Source organism: Sodiomyces alcalophilus (assembly GCF_042370955.1).
Source record: "Sodiomyces alcalophilus JCM 7366 unplaced genomic scaffold ACRALscaffold_3, whole genome shotgun sequence".
In the NCBI taxonomy this organism is placed as follows: domain Eukaryota; kingdom Fungi; phylum Ascomycota; class Sordariomycetes; order Glomerellales; family Plectosphaerellaceae; genus Sodiomyces; species Sodiomyces alcalophilus.
Window position 1 is genome coordinate 6,135,978 of NW_027263534.1, and position 18,011 is coordinate 6,153,988.

Below are 18,011 nucleotides of genomic sequence, written 5' to 3' on the forward strand. Positions count from 1 at the left end.
AAACTAACTACCGGGCGCCTATTGATTTAATAGGGGCGGCTCGAACCGAGGCTCGAGCCGAGGCTTAAGAGGCCGAGGCGCCGGCAGCGGCGGCACACGATACGGATCGTGATACGGGTACTATTAAGGAGTAACGCCCTACGATAGAACCGGCGCCCACTGATTTTATATAGAAAACGATTCAGTTCGGACGGCCCGAGCCTCGCCGGGCCCCGATTAAGTCGCCTGACTCTATTAACGCTGCAGAACTATCTCGACGGCGTTAGCGATCGTCTCGGAGTCGACGCCGTTTTTCCGACCACGGATTATAATCTTCTTCGGAGCCTTTTATTGCTTCTGCCTCTTCCGGGCGGCAGGTGGTTCTACCCGCTCCTAGGCCGATAGGACCCTCTTTATTAACGTGGATTATATAATAAATAGCTCGCTAAAGGACTCGTCGGCCGGCTCTAGATCCTCGATATCCGCCGGTATTAGCTACGGCTTGTTTTTAATCCTGCTATTCCTTATAACCTCGGGGTCGGGTTCTCGAAGATCGTCTTGCAGGGCACGAATATCGGGCTAAAATACAGGTAAAAAGTCAGTTATTTAAATAGAATCAGGACGCGGCATAGGGAAGGCAACCCACCAGAGACTAATTAAGCCACCAGTAGCGATCCATATCGTTAACAGTTAGATTAATCGATTACTATAGGCGTTAAAGGAGCTCGTGCCGGCAGGGCAGCCTAAACTGCGCTCGAAAAGACCCACTATAAGGCGGCAGTTCCTTCGGCCTCGCGGACTTTAATTAATCTTAATAAACGTCGAAAGCCTTAAGATAATACTGCTATAGTAGATTAAGGGCCTTATAACTAACCCTCGATATTAACGGCTTAACGGTATTATAGCTACGATAAGTCGGTAGCGTTAACCTTACTAACAAACCAACCTCTAGCTCTAGCTTTACCGCCTTATTTTTAACTATCCTATAGATTACTGTTAATAGAAGATAAAGGTCGGCGAGCCGGTTCCGAAGATAGCTCTTAAGCTTAGCGTGGGAGGACTCTATTCGGCTAGTTATTCTGATACCGTAATTACGTTATTAATTAACGCCGAATTCGCAGAACTGCCAGCGCCATAGCAGCCACTGGTTCTCTAAATAGGTCACGATATCTGCGGGAGGTTAGCTTTTAAAGCAGTAATAGAGTAACGGGCAGATTACTAACCTGGCTACCGCTTTTCGAACCGCTATAGCAGCTTCCTCCACGCCTTTAAAAAGGCGTCCTCGGTAGCTACGTATACGCAGCACTTCTATGCGTACAGGAGCCTATCGGGACTATACTCTATAGACAGATCTAATAACATAACGCGTGGATTTAATGGGTTTTTCGATGATTAAGCAGCCGGGCCGTCGACGGTGACTTCGTTAACAAGGCCGAGGCCCCGAATAGCGGCGGCGGAGGCGGTATTATCGTGATCTTCTACGGCGGCGTTATTATCAAATTCCTCGTCGTCAAGGTCTTCTGGATCGGTAGGAGAAGCTATTATAGTAACGCGTTAGAATCAAAACAGTGAAAATTTTTTATCTAATAAAATTCTTAGATTAAAGTGGGTTAAAACAAAACTATACCTAAAATAGCAGGTGGTCGGGTAGATTAAAATAAAGCTATACCTTTTTAAGTTTCCGAGCTTTTACCGCCTTTACGTGGGCGGATTTCCACTAAGCTACTGCCCTCCAGCAGACCTAACCACTTCTTCTTAATATACAACACCACGTTTTTCATAATATACCACACACATAGCTATAATCAAGGCGTTAAAAAAAGCCTTATTAGGGCGTTCCGGAGGGCCTATTCGAAGTCCGTGATCACCACCTCCGGTGGCCGTATCTTCTCCTCCTCTATCACCCTTTTTAGGCGCTCCAGGACCTATTAAAACGCCTCCTCGTCTTTACTTAATACCAGGGCAAAGCAGTAATTAAAAGACCTATAGGTCGAGGTCACGCTAATCACCTAGAAGAGCGGTATATTAAAGCGATTAACCTATACCTATTAGTTAAGGGTCCTCCTATCTAATTTTACTTAATTAAGACTCACCTTATAAGTATTATCCATTATTAACAGCTCCGAATTCCTCTTCCACTAGTCGACGCACTCACGATACGTCTAAAAAACGGCATTAATCCTACCCTTTAAGGAGTAGTGGGTATCCATATATAGGGCTTCCGAGCCCTCTACCTGCAGCTCCTTTAAAAAATACTACGTTACCGATATCAGGCCGTATTTCTGCCTCCGAAGATCCCTCTTAAAGTTACGGATATCCTATTCCGTTAATAATAGGTTTATATAGCCTAGTTCTATAGCCCTAGCTCTAATCTAGTTATAGATATCACGGGCACTTAGGTTATTAGTGGAACAGAGGTCTTCCACTTAATTCCGGACCCAGTCTCTGCCGCCGATAATATTCCAGCTCACGTTACGCAGGCCCGGCGCTACGCGTTAGGCGCCTCCATTTAACGGCTCGTGGTTATATTCGGGATCGACGGGAAGGTAAACCCATTCATCCCTAATCTAAGACAGGTCTCCTCGCCACTTACATCCCGTTTTAGCTGTTTTACCTGCTCTAAATCGGGCAGTGGATTCTCTCATTAAGCCGCCGCGGTCATAGGCGAGATAAACAAGGTATGGTTCCCCGGTCACTCTCTTTTTAGTTCGGCGGATTATAACCATATAGCCCAGGTGGGCGAAGTGCTATTTAACAAGCTACAGGAGCTCAAGGCGGTCGGTATACTTTAGTCCCGGGTTCGATATAATAACGGCTATTATAGGAGGATTAACGATATAAAAAGAACGGATTTCACTACAAAAAAGGCCCCGATATCATCAAAAAGGCAGGTCAATTAAACCACTACATATCAGGTTACGCCCGGCAGCATCACATCTATTAATACGATCAATCCAACGGCGTTACAGGTGGCTGGATTCAACGCGTTAAAGGGGCTGGATTCAACGCGTTAAAAAGGCTGGATTCAACGGTAAGTGGCTGGTCTCAATTCAGGTGGCTGATTTTTCAAGAGGCTAGTGGTTCCTCGTACTTATTCTTTTATTTATGTATATATACATAGAAAAACCTTAAAATCCCACCTAATTTCGGCTTATAGAGATATAGTGGATCATTCTAGCCCGAAAGGGTTTAAGAAGACCCGGAAGACCAAGCAGGGGGTGGCGGAAAACCGGTACTCTTATAAATAGTAGACAGGCCGCTAGTAAATAGTGGTACTCCTAGCAAAAGACCCTGAAAGATTGGGTGGCGACTGTTATATTAACAGCCTACGCGATAGTTATCACGCCATATTACTTATAATAAGTTATAACTAAGATATCGTATTTACGATACCTAGTATATTTATATAGTATATATTATAAGCTAAGTATATATACACGTATAATACATATAGTATTATAGTATAGGTTAAGCTGGTTATAAAGTAAACGTCTAGTTATATAGCTATAACTATATACTATTTATTTTAACTTAGATATTATACTTATTATTATTATAATTATTACTTAGTATAAGTATAATATCAATATATAGGACTATACTTAGCTGTCTTTTAGGACTATAGCGCCTAGCGCTATAGCCCGCCGCGCCATAGCTCTAGGGCTGCATGCGCGTAATGAATAAAAAAAAAAAAAAAAAGACTAACGACTAACCGAGGGGGGAGGAGGGTAATATTACAGGTTAACCCCGTGGGTATAATCTGGCAAAGCACCGGATCTTCCGACTAATTATATCGCGAGGCTAGTAGGTCGCCGCGATATTATATTTAGGTCGCGCGCACCTACAGAGATATCTCCTTTTCCTCCTTTGCTCTTTAGCTTTAGATAATTTAATTAGTCGCTCTTACCTTATAAACAAACACGTGACTAGCCGCTTATAAAAGGAAGGGTTATATATACTAGACTTCTAGTCTCCCTTCATTTCCGTCTTCTCTCCCCTATTATATCAGAATCCTATAGTCTTTATAGTCTTCTATAATTTACTATCACTTATTAACTCTGGATCTTCCTCTTCCCTTCTATGTCCTGGTAAGTGTTATAAATCTTTTACAAGTAGCTATATAGGCAGCGGCGCCTGCCTTTACGATAGCCAACACCTTCTATAGCATAGTGCTCTTTAATAGAGCCCCCCGGCAGCTTAGGATAATTATATGTTTGGTCTACTTAAGAATAGCCTTAAGACCCTTTTAGCTTTATCGTATTTCTTATATTCTTCTTAATTATCTATATACTTCAGTATAGGATGCCCGTTGATAAACTATTAAGTTATCTGTATTACCTATACCCGGAATAGCAATATAGGTCGGTGTAGTTAAATAGCCAGGTATAGGAGCTGGATTATCTAGCTTTAGGAAGCGCTAGGCTCCGGGATTTAGTCTATTAGTTTTATATTAATATACTTAGAGCTCCTAGTCTCTGTACTTAGTATAGATACTCCTTAAGGTGGTTATTTTAGTAATAGTGATAAAGAAGTTATATTAGTAGAATAGATAAATACTATAGGCAGCTTAGCGAATATAGCTTTAATAGGTGGTAAAGTGGATAAAACTTTTAAGTGTAATATAAATAGTATATATAAAATTAGTTATTAATCTATTAGTTTAATAAACTCTATATAATAATCTAATCTCCTAGAAAACTTCCTTCTTTATTCTATGGAATATAATTTATATATAATTTAAAGCAGTATAACTCGTTTCGTTACTGTTTTAGCTCAGCTTATATAGTATGTTTTTATCCTAAATAGCTTTCCCTTATTCTAAGTCTCGGAACGACTATTAGCTAGAGCCTAGTATATATAGTTAGGTTATAATAGCATAATATAATAATACTTATAATAATATATAAGCTATTTTTAATAATTAAATTGATAATGTCTTTACAGTATAAAATAAAAATAGCTATATTCGATTATTAGCTCCTTAGAGGTCTACTATTACTTCCCTTAAAGCAAGTCGCTTTAAGAGACTAAGCTTTATTCCTGTCTTTTCCCCCAGCCTTTATTAGGGGGACCTGGGTCCTGATTTCCGTTCAATGGTACTTAGGAGCGTCGGCGGTTCTTTGTTGGCATGAAGATATCAACACGTTTCCGCTTCCTGGTGGAGAGGAAGGGCGAGTACTGAGCGGAAGCTGCAGCATGGGAGGTTATCTTTGAGGGCCCCAAAGGTTGCGATTCCTCAGGGCTACCAAGATATGACGCTGATATCGTTTGATGCAGCCTTTCACCACGAGCTGAAGGCTCCATCAGATCCTCGGAGGTCGATGAGGATATTATAGTGAGGTTAGATTTACTATGAGGTTGCTGATTCGAGCTTCGCGTAACTACGGCGCCATTGCTCTTAGGTGCATTGGAGAGGAGAACCGGGCGTGTAACGGGCTGAGAAGGCGACTTTCCTGGAGACCGTTGAATAGAAATACGACTCCGTTTCTCGACTGAGTCGCCACTTGCCTCACTTCCACAGTCATAACGAGGGTTGGCATAACTGCGACGTGCTCCTGATATAGTCTTAGGCGCCATGTAAGCAGCAGGAATGCTTCCAGATCTGGCATCACCACTTGGTCTCTCCCGACAAGCAGCTGGCGTAGATGGGAGAGCCGGAGACATATGAGGCCTAAGAGATGGCTGTGCAGCTGTGCGACGTCCTTCCACTATGCATGCCGGCGCTTTCTTCACTGTTGCTGGCGAAACCGTCCTAGACGGAATTGGAAGGACACCACGCATCAGAGCGTGATTTGCTGCTTCCCTTCGAGCTCTTCTGAGAATACTAGCACCGCTGTTTACTCTTGACTTGCCTCCACCGCCAAAGCTCGATGAGTGCGAGCTTTTGGAGGATTCAGTATGGAGCCCCGTGATGCGACCGGTTTTCGGGGGCCGTGGCAGAAAGCGCTGGTCAACTAGCTTGCTAACTCTGGAATCTTTTTGTTCTTGAAGTCCCTGAAACTGACGACGCAGCTGTTCTTCTGCCTTGATCTGGGAAATGTGGCGTTCACTAAAGTATTTATCGTAGACTTCGTACCATTTCGTGGGTGTAGGAGGCGAGTAGTTCTTGCCACGACTCTCTACTGGGAAATCCCGGGTTATAAGGCGTTTCCACACATCAGCCGTGTCGATGTATGGAGAATTGATCTCGATTGTGCGGAGCTGAGCGGGGTCGGTGACCCTGAGAAGAATCTCACGAGCATAGCGGGTGGGAACCAACCCATCACCATTGCCGAAGCTTGTGAGTTGGTTTATGTGCTTCTGGCACATTTGTATGCACAATTCAGTGAGTGACTTGATTGTCATGATTACGGAAGTGCGTGTAGGATTATTGTCCGCTTCCTCTCGTCCGCCTTTCCAGTCAACGGTAATTGTCGCTAGCTGGTGACCCGGTCTAGTCAGCTGATGTAGTTAATGCCTGGTGACAGATTAGGATACCAACCTCGCAGAAGTTATATAAGGGAACCAATTAATAAGGAAATATTAGGAACTACGGGCCACTTAGGCCCCGTTCGATAATTCCGCTAACTTAGCGGAATCCCGCGAATATATAAGCGGCTGGTTATAGGTTGGTCGTACTAAGTAAGGCCGAATAATTGTATTAGATAGAATTAAGGAAAGCAAAGGAAAAGGTCTCTGGAGAAGTGCAGGATTTACTAGGTTTATACGAATCAGCGGTAAGGGTAGCGCGAGGTCCGAGTATCGGGCCTATATGCTGATTAGCGGTTCCGGCCTTATACCGGAACTATACTTTTAAGGGGTTAACCCGTGATATATAACCCCCCTCCTCCCCCCCACCCCCGGGGCCGTAATAACTAAGGACCGAATCCGTTGTATCTAACGCGTCGCGAGGGAGGCGTGTATCCTCCCTTATATCGGGCAGGTTCGGGTCATGTAGCGCTTATAGCGACTTTGCTTATAAGTCGCTAGTGTTCCGCGTCCCTCTAAGCGCCTACTGTTTATATTACAACGCCTAGTTACTCCTTCTTCTTTATTAATAAACTATTATAATAAATAGCTTTATAGGCTTTTATTATATTCTATAGTTCGATATTATAGTATAAGCGTAGTTTTACCTGGTTTTTTATTTATAGTTAATTCTTCCTTTAGAAGCCTATAATATTATTTTTAGTAGTAAGCCCCGTTACCTATTCCGTGCTAAGAGACGTGTTATTCTCCGCTAACTCGCGGCGTAGTTATTCTATACTCTTAGCTATTTAGTTAATTTAATAATTTTATCTTTTTAATTATTTAATTAATTATTATAAGTCCCTTAATAAGCCCTCGCGCTAATATAGCTAGGTTATAGCTAACAGGTTATATTCTAGATATCTGCCTACCGCTATAGCGCCTATAACGCCTATAAGGGCACCGTTAACGAGTAGCCTACTATTAATTATAGAGGCAGGATATTCCGACTATACTATTTAGATTTTCCGACTATAGTTCTGATATAGACCCACTTCCTTCTTATTTCGGAATAACAGACATTGCTACGGTTATAAACCACTCTAACGCCTTTTAACGCTTTAGATTAATTTAATTGCTTAGATTAATTAAAGGCAGTACGAATAACTGAAATGATTTTGACTGCTTAATGAAGATTAGCGATTCTATTTTGTATCTATTTACCACTAATTAGGGCCTTTTTATAGAATCTAGTTCCCCGTCACTTATCCTTATGACGTGAAGCTGTGATCAACCGAACCGAGCTGTAGAGATATAATAGATTGCCTTGATTCTATACCTTAGGCTCGTAGGAGGCTGAGCTATATATAGGCTGTGCCTCGGCTGTCTATAACTAATAGCAATCCCCGTCTAGTAGCCTGTTTTATCTATAAGCCATACCTGCTCTAATGGCTAATAGCCTAAGAGGTTAGAGACTACATTCCGAGCTGCGTAACCGTATCAGCATAACTGTATTTATATAACCCATTTAGTTATATAACACACCCCCTATTTCGAGCTGTTTATTCGAAAACACTCGGAATACGCCTAGGTTAGAATCAAACTATAGTCAAAATAGCTTTAAAGAGCCATTTAATAGAAAACCATAAAGGAAAACAGGTTTAAAAGAGATATAAAAATAATATAAAAGAAATAGAAAGGGATAATCAGAATAAAGTAAATAGGTAGCCTATAATAGCAACCTAAGAGTAATATAAGCTAGAGGTTAGTAGACCGCTCGCTATATATAATTTTCGTAGCCCGGCGGCCGAAATCGAGTTCTTTTAGTTAAATAACCTCTTCGTAAACAATTCTTAACGTTTTTAACGATTTTTAACGATATCTTTTTAGTTTTTTTATTCTCCTAGCTCTTAATTATCTTCTCCGTTTTCTTACTATAATAAGCTAAGCTCGAAAACGGTTAGGAGAGCTATATAAGTGCTAATAGGAATAGGCTCCTAAGAAGAATAATGTCCCAGCTAAGAAGACCACTAAGAAGACTACCGTTAAGGCAGGTCGGGTCACTAAGCCCGTTAAAGTGAGTTTATTATTAGTAAGAGAGACGAGTGGTTTTTACTAACCGAGCTATAGAAGAATACTCGTAAGGCTACTAGAGATACCGCTACCACCGCCGCCGCCGCCGATACCGCTAATACCGCCGCTACCCCCGAGGCTAGTAGCAGCGCCGCTAAAGCTCCTAAGAAGCGTTTTTCGGCTAAAAGCCCGCCTCCTAGGTTTATAGGGGAGGAGTTTAAAATCCCCTATACGGGATGCGTTAAAGGCTAGATCGCCGGCTATAATAAATTCGACCGCTGCGTTACTACCTATAGTATCATAAATAGGTACTATAAGTGTTTTTCTAATAGGTATAAGTGCCTCCCTTAATAAGCTCTGATTTATCTAAAGTAAGCTTTATTAATATTAACGCCTATAGTACCTCGGTTATAGCTCCTATAATTCTCCGTGCCGTTATCGCGGAGAAAGAATTAGTTAAAAAGCCCGATAACGCGGGTAACTAAAAAGTAAGTCTCGAACTCTTCCTGTTACTTACTATTAAGCTATATTCTAACGTTTTCGAGCAGCTTATTAAGCGGCTCCGCCGCGGCCTTTATTTTCTAGATAATATATTAGAGAATCTTAAGTATCCTTGGGTTTTTAAGCCAGTCCACCGGGCTCCCGCTACTCTAGGAGCTAGTACGGCTACCGCCTCTAGCGCCAATCCTAAGAAGAGGATTAAACACTATTTAATAACGGCTATCGAAGATATTTTTAGTATAGTCGATAAGGCCCGCGAGGGCCGGGCTAGAGATCGCGGGGCGTTACGTAGCGGTATTACCCCCTCTACTTAGAATAAGCAGAACTAAGCTAGAGAGGAGGGGGAGAGGGCCGTTAAGGCCGTTAAGAATAAAAGTGCCCCTAAGGGTGATAGTGCTACCGTTAAGGGATATAGTAATATTATTATTTAAGTATTATTAGAGTAGTTTAGCTATCTATCCTGGCATTAGCCAAAAAATTCCCACCTATTACTACCCTACTCTGGATTCCTAATCGTCGCCCACTAGCTAGGTTAAGATATACTTTAAATTACTTAAACTTTTAACGACTAAGGCCCTTTATAAGTCCGTCTACCGGTATCTTAGCGGTTAGTAAGTAGACGATTTAAAAAGCTCCCTTCTTATACTCTTAACGTATCTATAAGCTCTAAATATTAACGTGACAAAGCCTGGTCTTAATTCGGGCGCGCTCTTCCACTATAAGTCGAATCGTCTAGCAGTTATTATAGGCTATCTCCTAGGGGTTCCTGGGGTTAAACCGTATTTCTGTAAATAGCCGTTTTAAGCTTATAGTCTCCTTCGTAGTTTCTTATAAAGCGAGCAGCTTAGCTTCCGTTAAAGATATCGTGATAGTCGATTATCTTAAGGCTTTCTAAACCACTAAGCCGCCGAATAGGCTAATAAGATGGCCTTATAAGGAACGCCGGGTTTTAAGGTCGTTAGTAAAGGATACGTCGCTTATAATGACTATAGCCCACGTTACGCAGCTTGAATCCATGCAATACTGGATTATTAAGTGCCGCGTCACGTATAGATAACGGATCGCTTATTTTATAGCCTCTTAATACTCTTTTAACGGGTTAGTTAGGAACCTAGAGAGCGAGGAAGCAGAAAACGCGACGTTTAGCCGTAGTATTACTACTATATAGAGTAAGGAGCCGACCTTTTCCTAAAAAGCCTTAATCTCCTATAGTATCGCCTTATCCTCGCGCTTTACGAGCTTAGTAGCAGGGATTAGTATACTAGGATATATATTCCGATCTACCTAGTTAAAGCGAGCTACGATCTTTTTGATATAGGACTTATACGATAGGAAGATCTTTTGGTTAGGTCGGTCACGGATAATACGTATACCCAGAAACTACTCTACGTCCCCTTTCGTAAAAAGCTTATATTTGTTTTTTAATTCCTTAATAGCTTTAAGAGCTGCGTGTGGGCGGTCCTAATAGTAAAGGAATAGAATATCGTCTATAAAGAACACCACGAAGGTATTACGAGCTTCTAAAAAGAATAGGCATAGTTCCTCCTTATTATAGACTAAACTAATAGATTTAAGCATAGCAGTAAGGTTATTATACTATAAAAAAAGGGAATCGCGTAGGCTATATAAGGCTTTATTAAGCTCTAAGCTAGTCTTAGGCTTCTTAAAGCTATCTAGTAACTAATAGATAATAGGCTCGCCGTCTTTACTTCTTTCGGCGTTAATAAAGGCGTGAATAACGTTAAACTACTTAATTTCTAGATCGAACTATACTATAAGGGCTATTACTACACGGAAAGACTAAGAAGCGAGTATAGTAGTATAGGTGCCCTTAATCGTGGAGCTTACCTATAGGTCTGCTCGAATAATAAGGCGCGATTTATATCGCTTTAAAATACCCTCCTTATCGAACACGTATATAAAAACCTATATTAGGGGAATTAGCCTTATATTAGCCTTATTCCGTGGGATCTCGCGCTATATTTTCTTTTCGAGTAGCTTATTCACCTCCTAATAAGCCATTTCCTTAAATTATCAGTCTATAGGATATAAGTAAAGATCTCTTTAGTACCTTAGCGGAGGCTTAAGGTTATCGCGATGTATAGGGTTATCGCTCTTAGGCTCTAACGGAGATAAGGAAGTCTCTGCCTATTTACCCTTAATAGCCGCTAAAAATACTAAATAAAGCGTTAGAACGCTAGCAGGATTAGCTATAATTTCCTCTCCGAGCTAATTAGGTATAGGAAAAGTGAAAAAGTATAAGACTAGATCCTTATCTGGTTCTGCCATGTAAGTCTATAGATCTATTCTCTTAGCTTTACCCTTAGCCCTTATCTACGCGATTCTAGAACTTTTACGCGGGGGACCGCTTAGCGGCGGCTAAGGTGCCGCCCGCCGTTTCTTAGTAGATAAGGACGTCGGAGCCGTAAAGGGAATTAACTTAGTTAAAGGGGTTAGGCGCTCCTCCTATTCCTAACTCGGCTTAGATACTACCTTATTAGGAAAATAAGGCCCGTAAACCTATAAGTCTAGCTCTAAAATTAGTTCGGGAGCTAGTTCCGGGTCGTTATAGTCCGGATAAGGTTCGGGAAAAAGGCCTAGGTCTAACGTGTACGGTATTAGGACCGTAGGAGCCTATAGGATCAGGACCTTAGAAGGGTTAGAACCGATCGCTATAGCTATAGATAAGCTGCTTTTAACTTCCTGGAATTAGGCTGGTTCCGGGGAAGGTCGAGGGGTCTAAAGACTAAACTAGGTCGGTATATACTAGGCGGTAAAAGAAGTGCTGCTCTTAATAGTAGCTAAGTCGCTCCGTTTTCCGGATAGAGCTGCCTATATATATATATATATCTGCTACCCCTAAGCTTATAGAATAGGACTCGAAAATACGAAAAGGGTCTACTTATAAGATCTAATAATTATCTAGCGAGTCTTCCTCCTTAATTTACATAATCTACTCGGAAATCTCCTTTACGGGCAGCGCCTCCGAGCTTTTTATAGCTTACTTATAAAAGATCTGCTTATTAAAACTTACGTTATATATAGAAATCACCTTATCTAGTAGCGGAACCTAAATACGGTAGATATTATAAGCTACGTAGCCTATAAGATACCCGATATAAGCCCTAGGGCTAACCTTAAATCTCCTTTCATCTCTTCCTACCTCCTTATTACGGATTAAAGGGTATACGCGGTACCCGTAAGCGTAGACGCCGCTCTAATCCGGGTATAGGTTAGGAGTATACTCTCTAATCGGAATCGGAGCCTTATACCTAAACTAGTTATAAAGGAATTCGACTAGGGATTTCTATTTAAGCCGCTATAATAGGCTTATATTATATAGGTATACTACTACTTTTAACGCTTCCGTCTATACCTTTACTAAGAGACTAGCGCCGTTAAGCATAGCGTTTATTTTATCCGTAATCTCCTTAATAAAGCGTTCGATACCGCTATTCGGTTTATAAGTATAAGGGGGGGTCGTTTCTAGGTCTATACCCTCCACTCCGCTCTAGTGCCTATAACACGACTTTTTACCTAAAGATAGTAGGCTAGGTTTATTACCGGAGCGTAGTTTATAAATCGTTACCTGGAATTATCTCTTAACCCACCTCTCGAAGCTAAAAAGAATACGGAATACCTTATTTACTATCTTATACGGTAACGTTATAATAAAGGTCTACCCGCTATATTTATTCCTAAGGAAGACGGCCCACCTATCGCCGTTATAGCCGCTCGGAAAGCCTCTAATATCCTATAGGACGCTCTAAAAGGGGCGTGGTAAGCGATTCTATAACTTTCGGTATAAGATAACCTAAGTTTAGTAGGTTATCCGGTAGGTCTTATAGTTACGCCGCTTAGTTCCGGAAATCTATATATTTCGGGCGTTCCTAACCAGCGCGCGGAGCGCCTTTAGCCTAAGATAACCTGCACTAAGATACTATAAATTCCTAATATTAAGACGGGGATATAGAGGGTTATAAAAAGGATAAAAGCGTGGCCTTAGTCGGTAAGCTACTACCACGAGTAGCTGGATAGGGTCTATACAGATTAGAATCACCCCCTAGCTTTTAGGGCCTAAACGGGAAAAAGAGAAGTATAAAGAAAAGGGCTTATATTCGAGGAAGGTAAGGTTATATCGACGGCGTATCTTTAATAAAATAATACTCTTTTTAGGCGTCCCGTAGCGTAGGGAGTAATTATAGCCTTAGACCTAAATGCTAACCTTTTATAGCAGAGCCTCCGAGACTATATTCATGTAAAACCCCTTAATAACAGCTACTTTCGTTAGCGTTAAATCCATCTTCGAAGCTCCTTTAGTGCCGTTAAAAGTCCCTTAAAGTACTCGGGTACTATAGCCTAAGATTAGAAAGAAAGTCGTGCCGGCCTCGATATATTCGCTATTACACGGGACGAATATACCGGGTTCGAGGAGGGTAAGCGAGTTTACTAGATAGGTAGCTCCGTAGTTATTAAGTAAGGTGCTCTTTAAGAGCGGATATAAGCTAGCCGTTATAGTAATAAAAGTCTACGTAGCTTAGTGCTCTCTATAGATTATATCGGGATTAAGAGTAACCGCGACGATATAACCTAGATAGGCGGGAGAGCTACTGCTTTTTAACGAATCCGCTCTAATAGTCTAGCCTAATTTTACTAGGTTTTCGCGGAGCGGCTTTTAATATAACTTCTAGTACTCTGCTCGGATCTTATTATACCGGGCCTTATCCAGCTCGACCTTCGAATCCGGGCTACTACTAGTAAGCGCGTATTTTATTTTTTGTTTATTGGTTCTTACTCCGCTATCCTATATATATACTAGGAGCCAGAATTCTAACTATACGGTCCTTCTTAGATACCTATAGGGGGGAAAACCATAGTATAAGACTTAGGGAACTAGTATAAGACTTAGATAAAAACCCCTATACCCTCCTCCTCTAGGATTACTGCCTTATACGGGTACCGCGGGGGCCCCGTTACTAACTTAATATATATACGAAACTCGTGGCTTCTATTCTAGGAAGCCGGTGGCGTTTTGCCCATAGCGGCTTTAAAGCCGACTACGTGCTCGATTAACGGCGCGCGTATAATTATCTCGGTTTGGTTTATACGCCTTCTATATACCCTAGGGCTAACCCTACGGGCCCACTACGGGCGACTTATATATACGCTTCCTAGGGTTTAAAGCTCCTAAGCTTCCCTGTTCTATAGCTATAGGTGGAGCTAACGCGGGCTACGTGCCTACGCAGAACGCTTACGTAATAGCGTAAGAGGCTGCCTCCGTATCGTGGAAAAGACGCCGCGTATTTTACTCACGCGCTTAGGGATAGCGCGGTACTATCTTCTTATTTTCCACGGTAAGGCGACTAACTCCCCCGTGGCACCTATTATCGACTAGCGAAGCCGGGCGGAAGGTGGGTCTAACAGGCCCCCTATTTAACCCTTATCGTATATACTAAGGTAGATAAGGGCCCCCTAGAACAGGATCCGAGTAGCGTAAAAAAGGAACGGGTTCCCTCTTTTATATGCGCCTCTAGCCGGATTCGAACCGACCCGGTCCTCTGACTATATGCCAGGTATACCACCACTACACTATAGAGGCAGCGCGTATTTTAAATAATTATAATATAAGGGCTTCTAGTAATAGGAGCGCTAATAAGGGTATTTATAGTACCGCCAACCCCCTTAACGGCTATCCTTTAGTTAATCGGAATAGCCGCTAAGTATAGTATATACTACTAAGCCGTTATAGGCGTTTATCTTTAAGTTATAAATAAAATCGATAAAGGACTAGCCGTAGTTAAGGATCTTAGGCTAGATATTCTTCCTACGATAATCGCCTAATTTAAGTAGCTTAGTAAAGGATTATTAGAGTATAAAACGATATATAGCTAGTATAAACTCGCGGATTATTAAAATCTTATCCACCTCCTTTTATCTATAGTTCCTGGCGCGCGATAATTAACGGATCTAAGCTTCGTACTAAGCCTCCGGCTTAGTATTTCTATATTAGGCGTCGCGTAGAATAGATCGGTAGTCGTTCTGGATAGTCGATAGGATAACGAGCTCGCTAGGAGCGTAGGCGTTCTTAAGAGCTTTAAGTAGCTAGCGAATAGTATAGCGACCTTCGCGGACCGTGGATATAAGCGGCTCTGCCTGCGTTACTAAGATAGTTTTAGAGATAGCTATCTCGAAGCCGGCTATGTTAGTAGTCTTCCGGATTAAAGACAGGATCGTTTCGAGCTTCCTAATAAGGGGTTAGTATTCCTTTCTCTTTAAATCCGAGGACTATAACGCCCTAAGCAGAGCTGCCTTGACTTTATTATTAGATAATAGCGTGACGACTCCGCCGCTATAGAGTATAAGGCGCTCGCGGATTTAGTACTCGGAAATAGGATTAAGCTTTAGCGGGATATTAGTAGACTAATTAGGCTTATCCGGATCGATTATATACTATATTTCTAGTATACGAGCCGCGTCTTTAACCGCAGAGTATTAGTCGATCTAATAATTCGAGTTTATAAGCTTAGGTATATCCGAAGCGTTAACCGCGTAGTCGATCTTTAGGGTATAGGCTATAGTGCTCGAAAAAGGGAAAGTAAGCGAGGTGCAGGTATAAAGGAATAGGTGATATATAATAAAAGTAGATAGGGGATAAAATGGATGTAGAAAAAAGAGACGAAGGAATTATAACTCGGAACGGTCTTTATAAGTAGTAGAAGTTATTAGTATACTGCTACTACCCGGGCTTATAACTATAACGTGAAGCTATAATTAACCGAACCGAGCTATAAAGATATAATAGATTACCTTAATTCCACACCTTAGGCTCGTAGGAGGCCAAGCTATATATAGGCTATGCCTCGGCTATCTATAACCACCAGGAATCCCCGTCCAGTAGCCTGTTTCATCCATAAGCCATACCTGCTCTAGTGGCTAATAGCCCAAGAGCTCGGAGACTAAATTCCGAGCTCCGTAGCCGTATCGATATAACTATATTTACATAACCCATTTAGTCATATAACAATCTTTATATTCGTATATCCAGCCTACTCCTGCTACCGCTCCTGATATTATTATTATTGTTATAGTTGTTGCTGCTGTAATTAACGGATAAGCGTTCGATTAAAGCCTATCGCAGAAGAAATAGCTCCGCGACCTCCGCTAGTAATAACAGCTCCACGACCTCTTCCACGGCCACGCCTATGCCCACGGATATCGCCTTATTATTATTATTGTTATTATTATTGTTATTCTAAAGCAAGGAAAATAGGTAGTAGAAGCGTAATCGCGTTATTAATTAAAGGAGATTAAGGTTACGCGTGATAATAGCTTAATAGGTGGAAGTAGCGATCGTAACTTTATGTGTGTGTGTGTATGTGTGTGTGTGTGTGTATGTGTGTGTGTGTGTGTATATAGTCTAGGACGTAAAAGTTGATTGGTCGAAAAAGTGGACCCACCGGAACTAGAGTCGGAATATCCAAGTGGTATAGTCGGAATATCCTGCCTCTAGTAATATCGCGCCCCCCCGCCTTTAAAGGAGAGGTCCGAGGTTAATCGGTTAAAAGTATAGCTGAAGAAGCTCTCGCCGCTATAGCGGATACCGGTAAGCGTCCGGCTCAAAAGGAGGTTCGTGATAAGGCCTAGTACTTCGCTATAAGGGTCTTACTGACTCGTTAGTAGGCTATATTAACTCCTAAGCGTTAGTATAGCCTAGCCTACCCCCCTAATCGGCCCTATAACGCTTTTTATTATTCTTATACCGATTATATAGCCGGTATTAAATAGAAATTTAACTAAACGTGTTATAACTAGTCCGGGCCTAGCGTGGCCCGTAACAAGCCTAAATACTACGAATATACTATAGGATCCTATACGTGCCGTCCTAGAGGTTCCCTATAATGTATAAACGAGGTTATTATAGCTAACCTTCTTAGCTCCCCGCCGCCGCTATCCGATTCGTGTAGCCTATAGCTAAGGAGGGTCGCGTTATACGCGATAATCCTAATAATAAGGATATAAATATCCCCAAGTCCTCTCCTAGGTCGTTACTAACTCTAGTCTAGCTCCGCGAGGCCTTTAAGCTAGCTCGTAGTAACTATTACGCCTCCTTATCCGAGGCAGCTCCTGCCCCCGCCCCCGCGCCCACCGCCGCTAACTCCGCCTCCGTTAATAACGGCGAGGGTCTCCGCTATAAAGTAGCGGCCCTCCGCTAAGAGGTTTGCTTATAGGGCGCGGCGATAACGCGCCTCCTAGAGGGTATCCTCGCCGCTTTCTAAGGAGGTAGCGGTCCCGCTACTAATAATAAAAATAATAATAGCTAGGAGGGTCTAGGCGATAATATCGCTAAATAAAGTCCTTTACGGAGGTATTATCTGTCTCCTTAAAACCCGGTAAAGGGGCTAGTAAATTCCCCCCCCTTAATTAACTTAGAACTATAGGTCGTGTTCCCCTTATATTAGGGTCCCTTTATCTTTATACATTCCTTATAACGTAATCTTATAAAGGTCTATTATTCTTGTCTACAGGGCTATATTCTCCTTTAAAGTCGTTTAACGCTTTAGTATCCTATACGGTATCTAGCGGTTCCTAAGTGGGTTCTATATATCCCGCCTCATATACTAATACCTTATATTACACGCTATAATCTTACTATTTCTTCCGTGTATATAGGATACTTTTTACCTCGTACTCTTCGTTATTATAGAGAGCGTCCTTAATTAGTTCGGGTTAGGGGTCGGTTATAACCTGCCCGGGGAGGGAGTCGCGGCTAGCTTATTTTAAGATATCGACGTGGAAACGGGGATATATCCCTAAGGGTACGTCTAGTTTAATAATATAGGAATTAATTACTTTAATTACTCTATACTTTTAGTATAACTAGCTTAGCTTTCTTGAAAGTCTAGGTATAGAGTAGTTAGCTATAGATAGCTAAGTAAGGTCTCCTGTTTTAAAGCGCTTTACCGGGAGTCGCCGCCTATTTACAGGTTCCTTATTCTAAAGTTACTTCGAAG

At 41.8% G+C, this 18,011-nt stretch overlaps 3 protein-coding genes and 1 pseudogene across 4 annotated transcripts; all 4 read right to left on the reverse strand.

Moving 5' to 3' along the window:
- Positions 1–823: 823 nt before the first annotated feature.
- Positions 824–1,072, reverse strand: ACRALDRAFT_2102851 (uncharacterized protein; the record flags this gene model as incomplete). Its single annotated transcript, XM_071023117.1, has 1 exon — positions 824–1,072. A coding segment is annotated over one exon (249 nt), but the record flags the coding sequence as incomplete, so codon positions are not given.
- A 299-nt stretch (positions 1,073–1,371) lies between these two features.
- On the reverse strand, positions 1,372–2,090 carry ACRALDRAFT_1069796 (uncharacterized protein; the record flags this gene model as incomplete). Its single annotated transcript, XM_071017702.1, has 4 exons — positions 1,372–1,517; positions 1,673–1,778; positions 1,938–1,988; positions 2,073–2,090. 4 exons carry the CDS (start codon positions 2,088–2,090, stop codon positions 1,372–1,374), a joined length of 321 nt encoding a protein of 106 aa, XP_070876212.1.
- Positions 2,091–4,932: 2,842 nt separating this feature from the next.
- Positions 4,933–6,617, reverse strand: ACRALDRAFT_1075826 (uncharacterized protein). The gene is made up of 2 exons (XM_071018432.1): positions 6,461–6,617; positions 4,933–6,399 (listed from the first exon to the last, which is right to left on the reverse strand). Exon 2 carries the CDS (start codon positions 6,322–6,324, stop codon positions 5,080–5,082), a length of 1,245 nt encoding a protein of 414 aa, XP_070876213.1. The 5' UTR covers positions 6,325–6,399; positions 6,461–6,617; the 3' UTR covers positions 4,933–5,079.
- Positions 6,618–14,525: 7,908 nt separating this feature from the next.
- ACRALDRAFT_t121 lies at positions 14,526–14,599 on the reverse strand (annotated as a pseudogene). Its single transcript has one exon. The product of its transcript is annotated as a tRNA-OTHER (tRNA).
- Between the last annotated feature and the right edge of the window lie 3,412 nt (positions 14,600–18,011).

What these genes read in the sequence shown, in the direction of transcription:
- ACRALDRAFT_1075826 (XM_071018432.1), bottom strand. Translation starts at nt 6,324, where the DNA reads ATGACAATCAAGTCACTCACTGAATTGTGCATACAAATGTGCCAGAAG.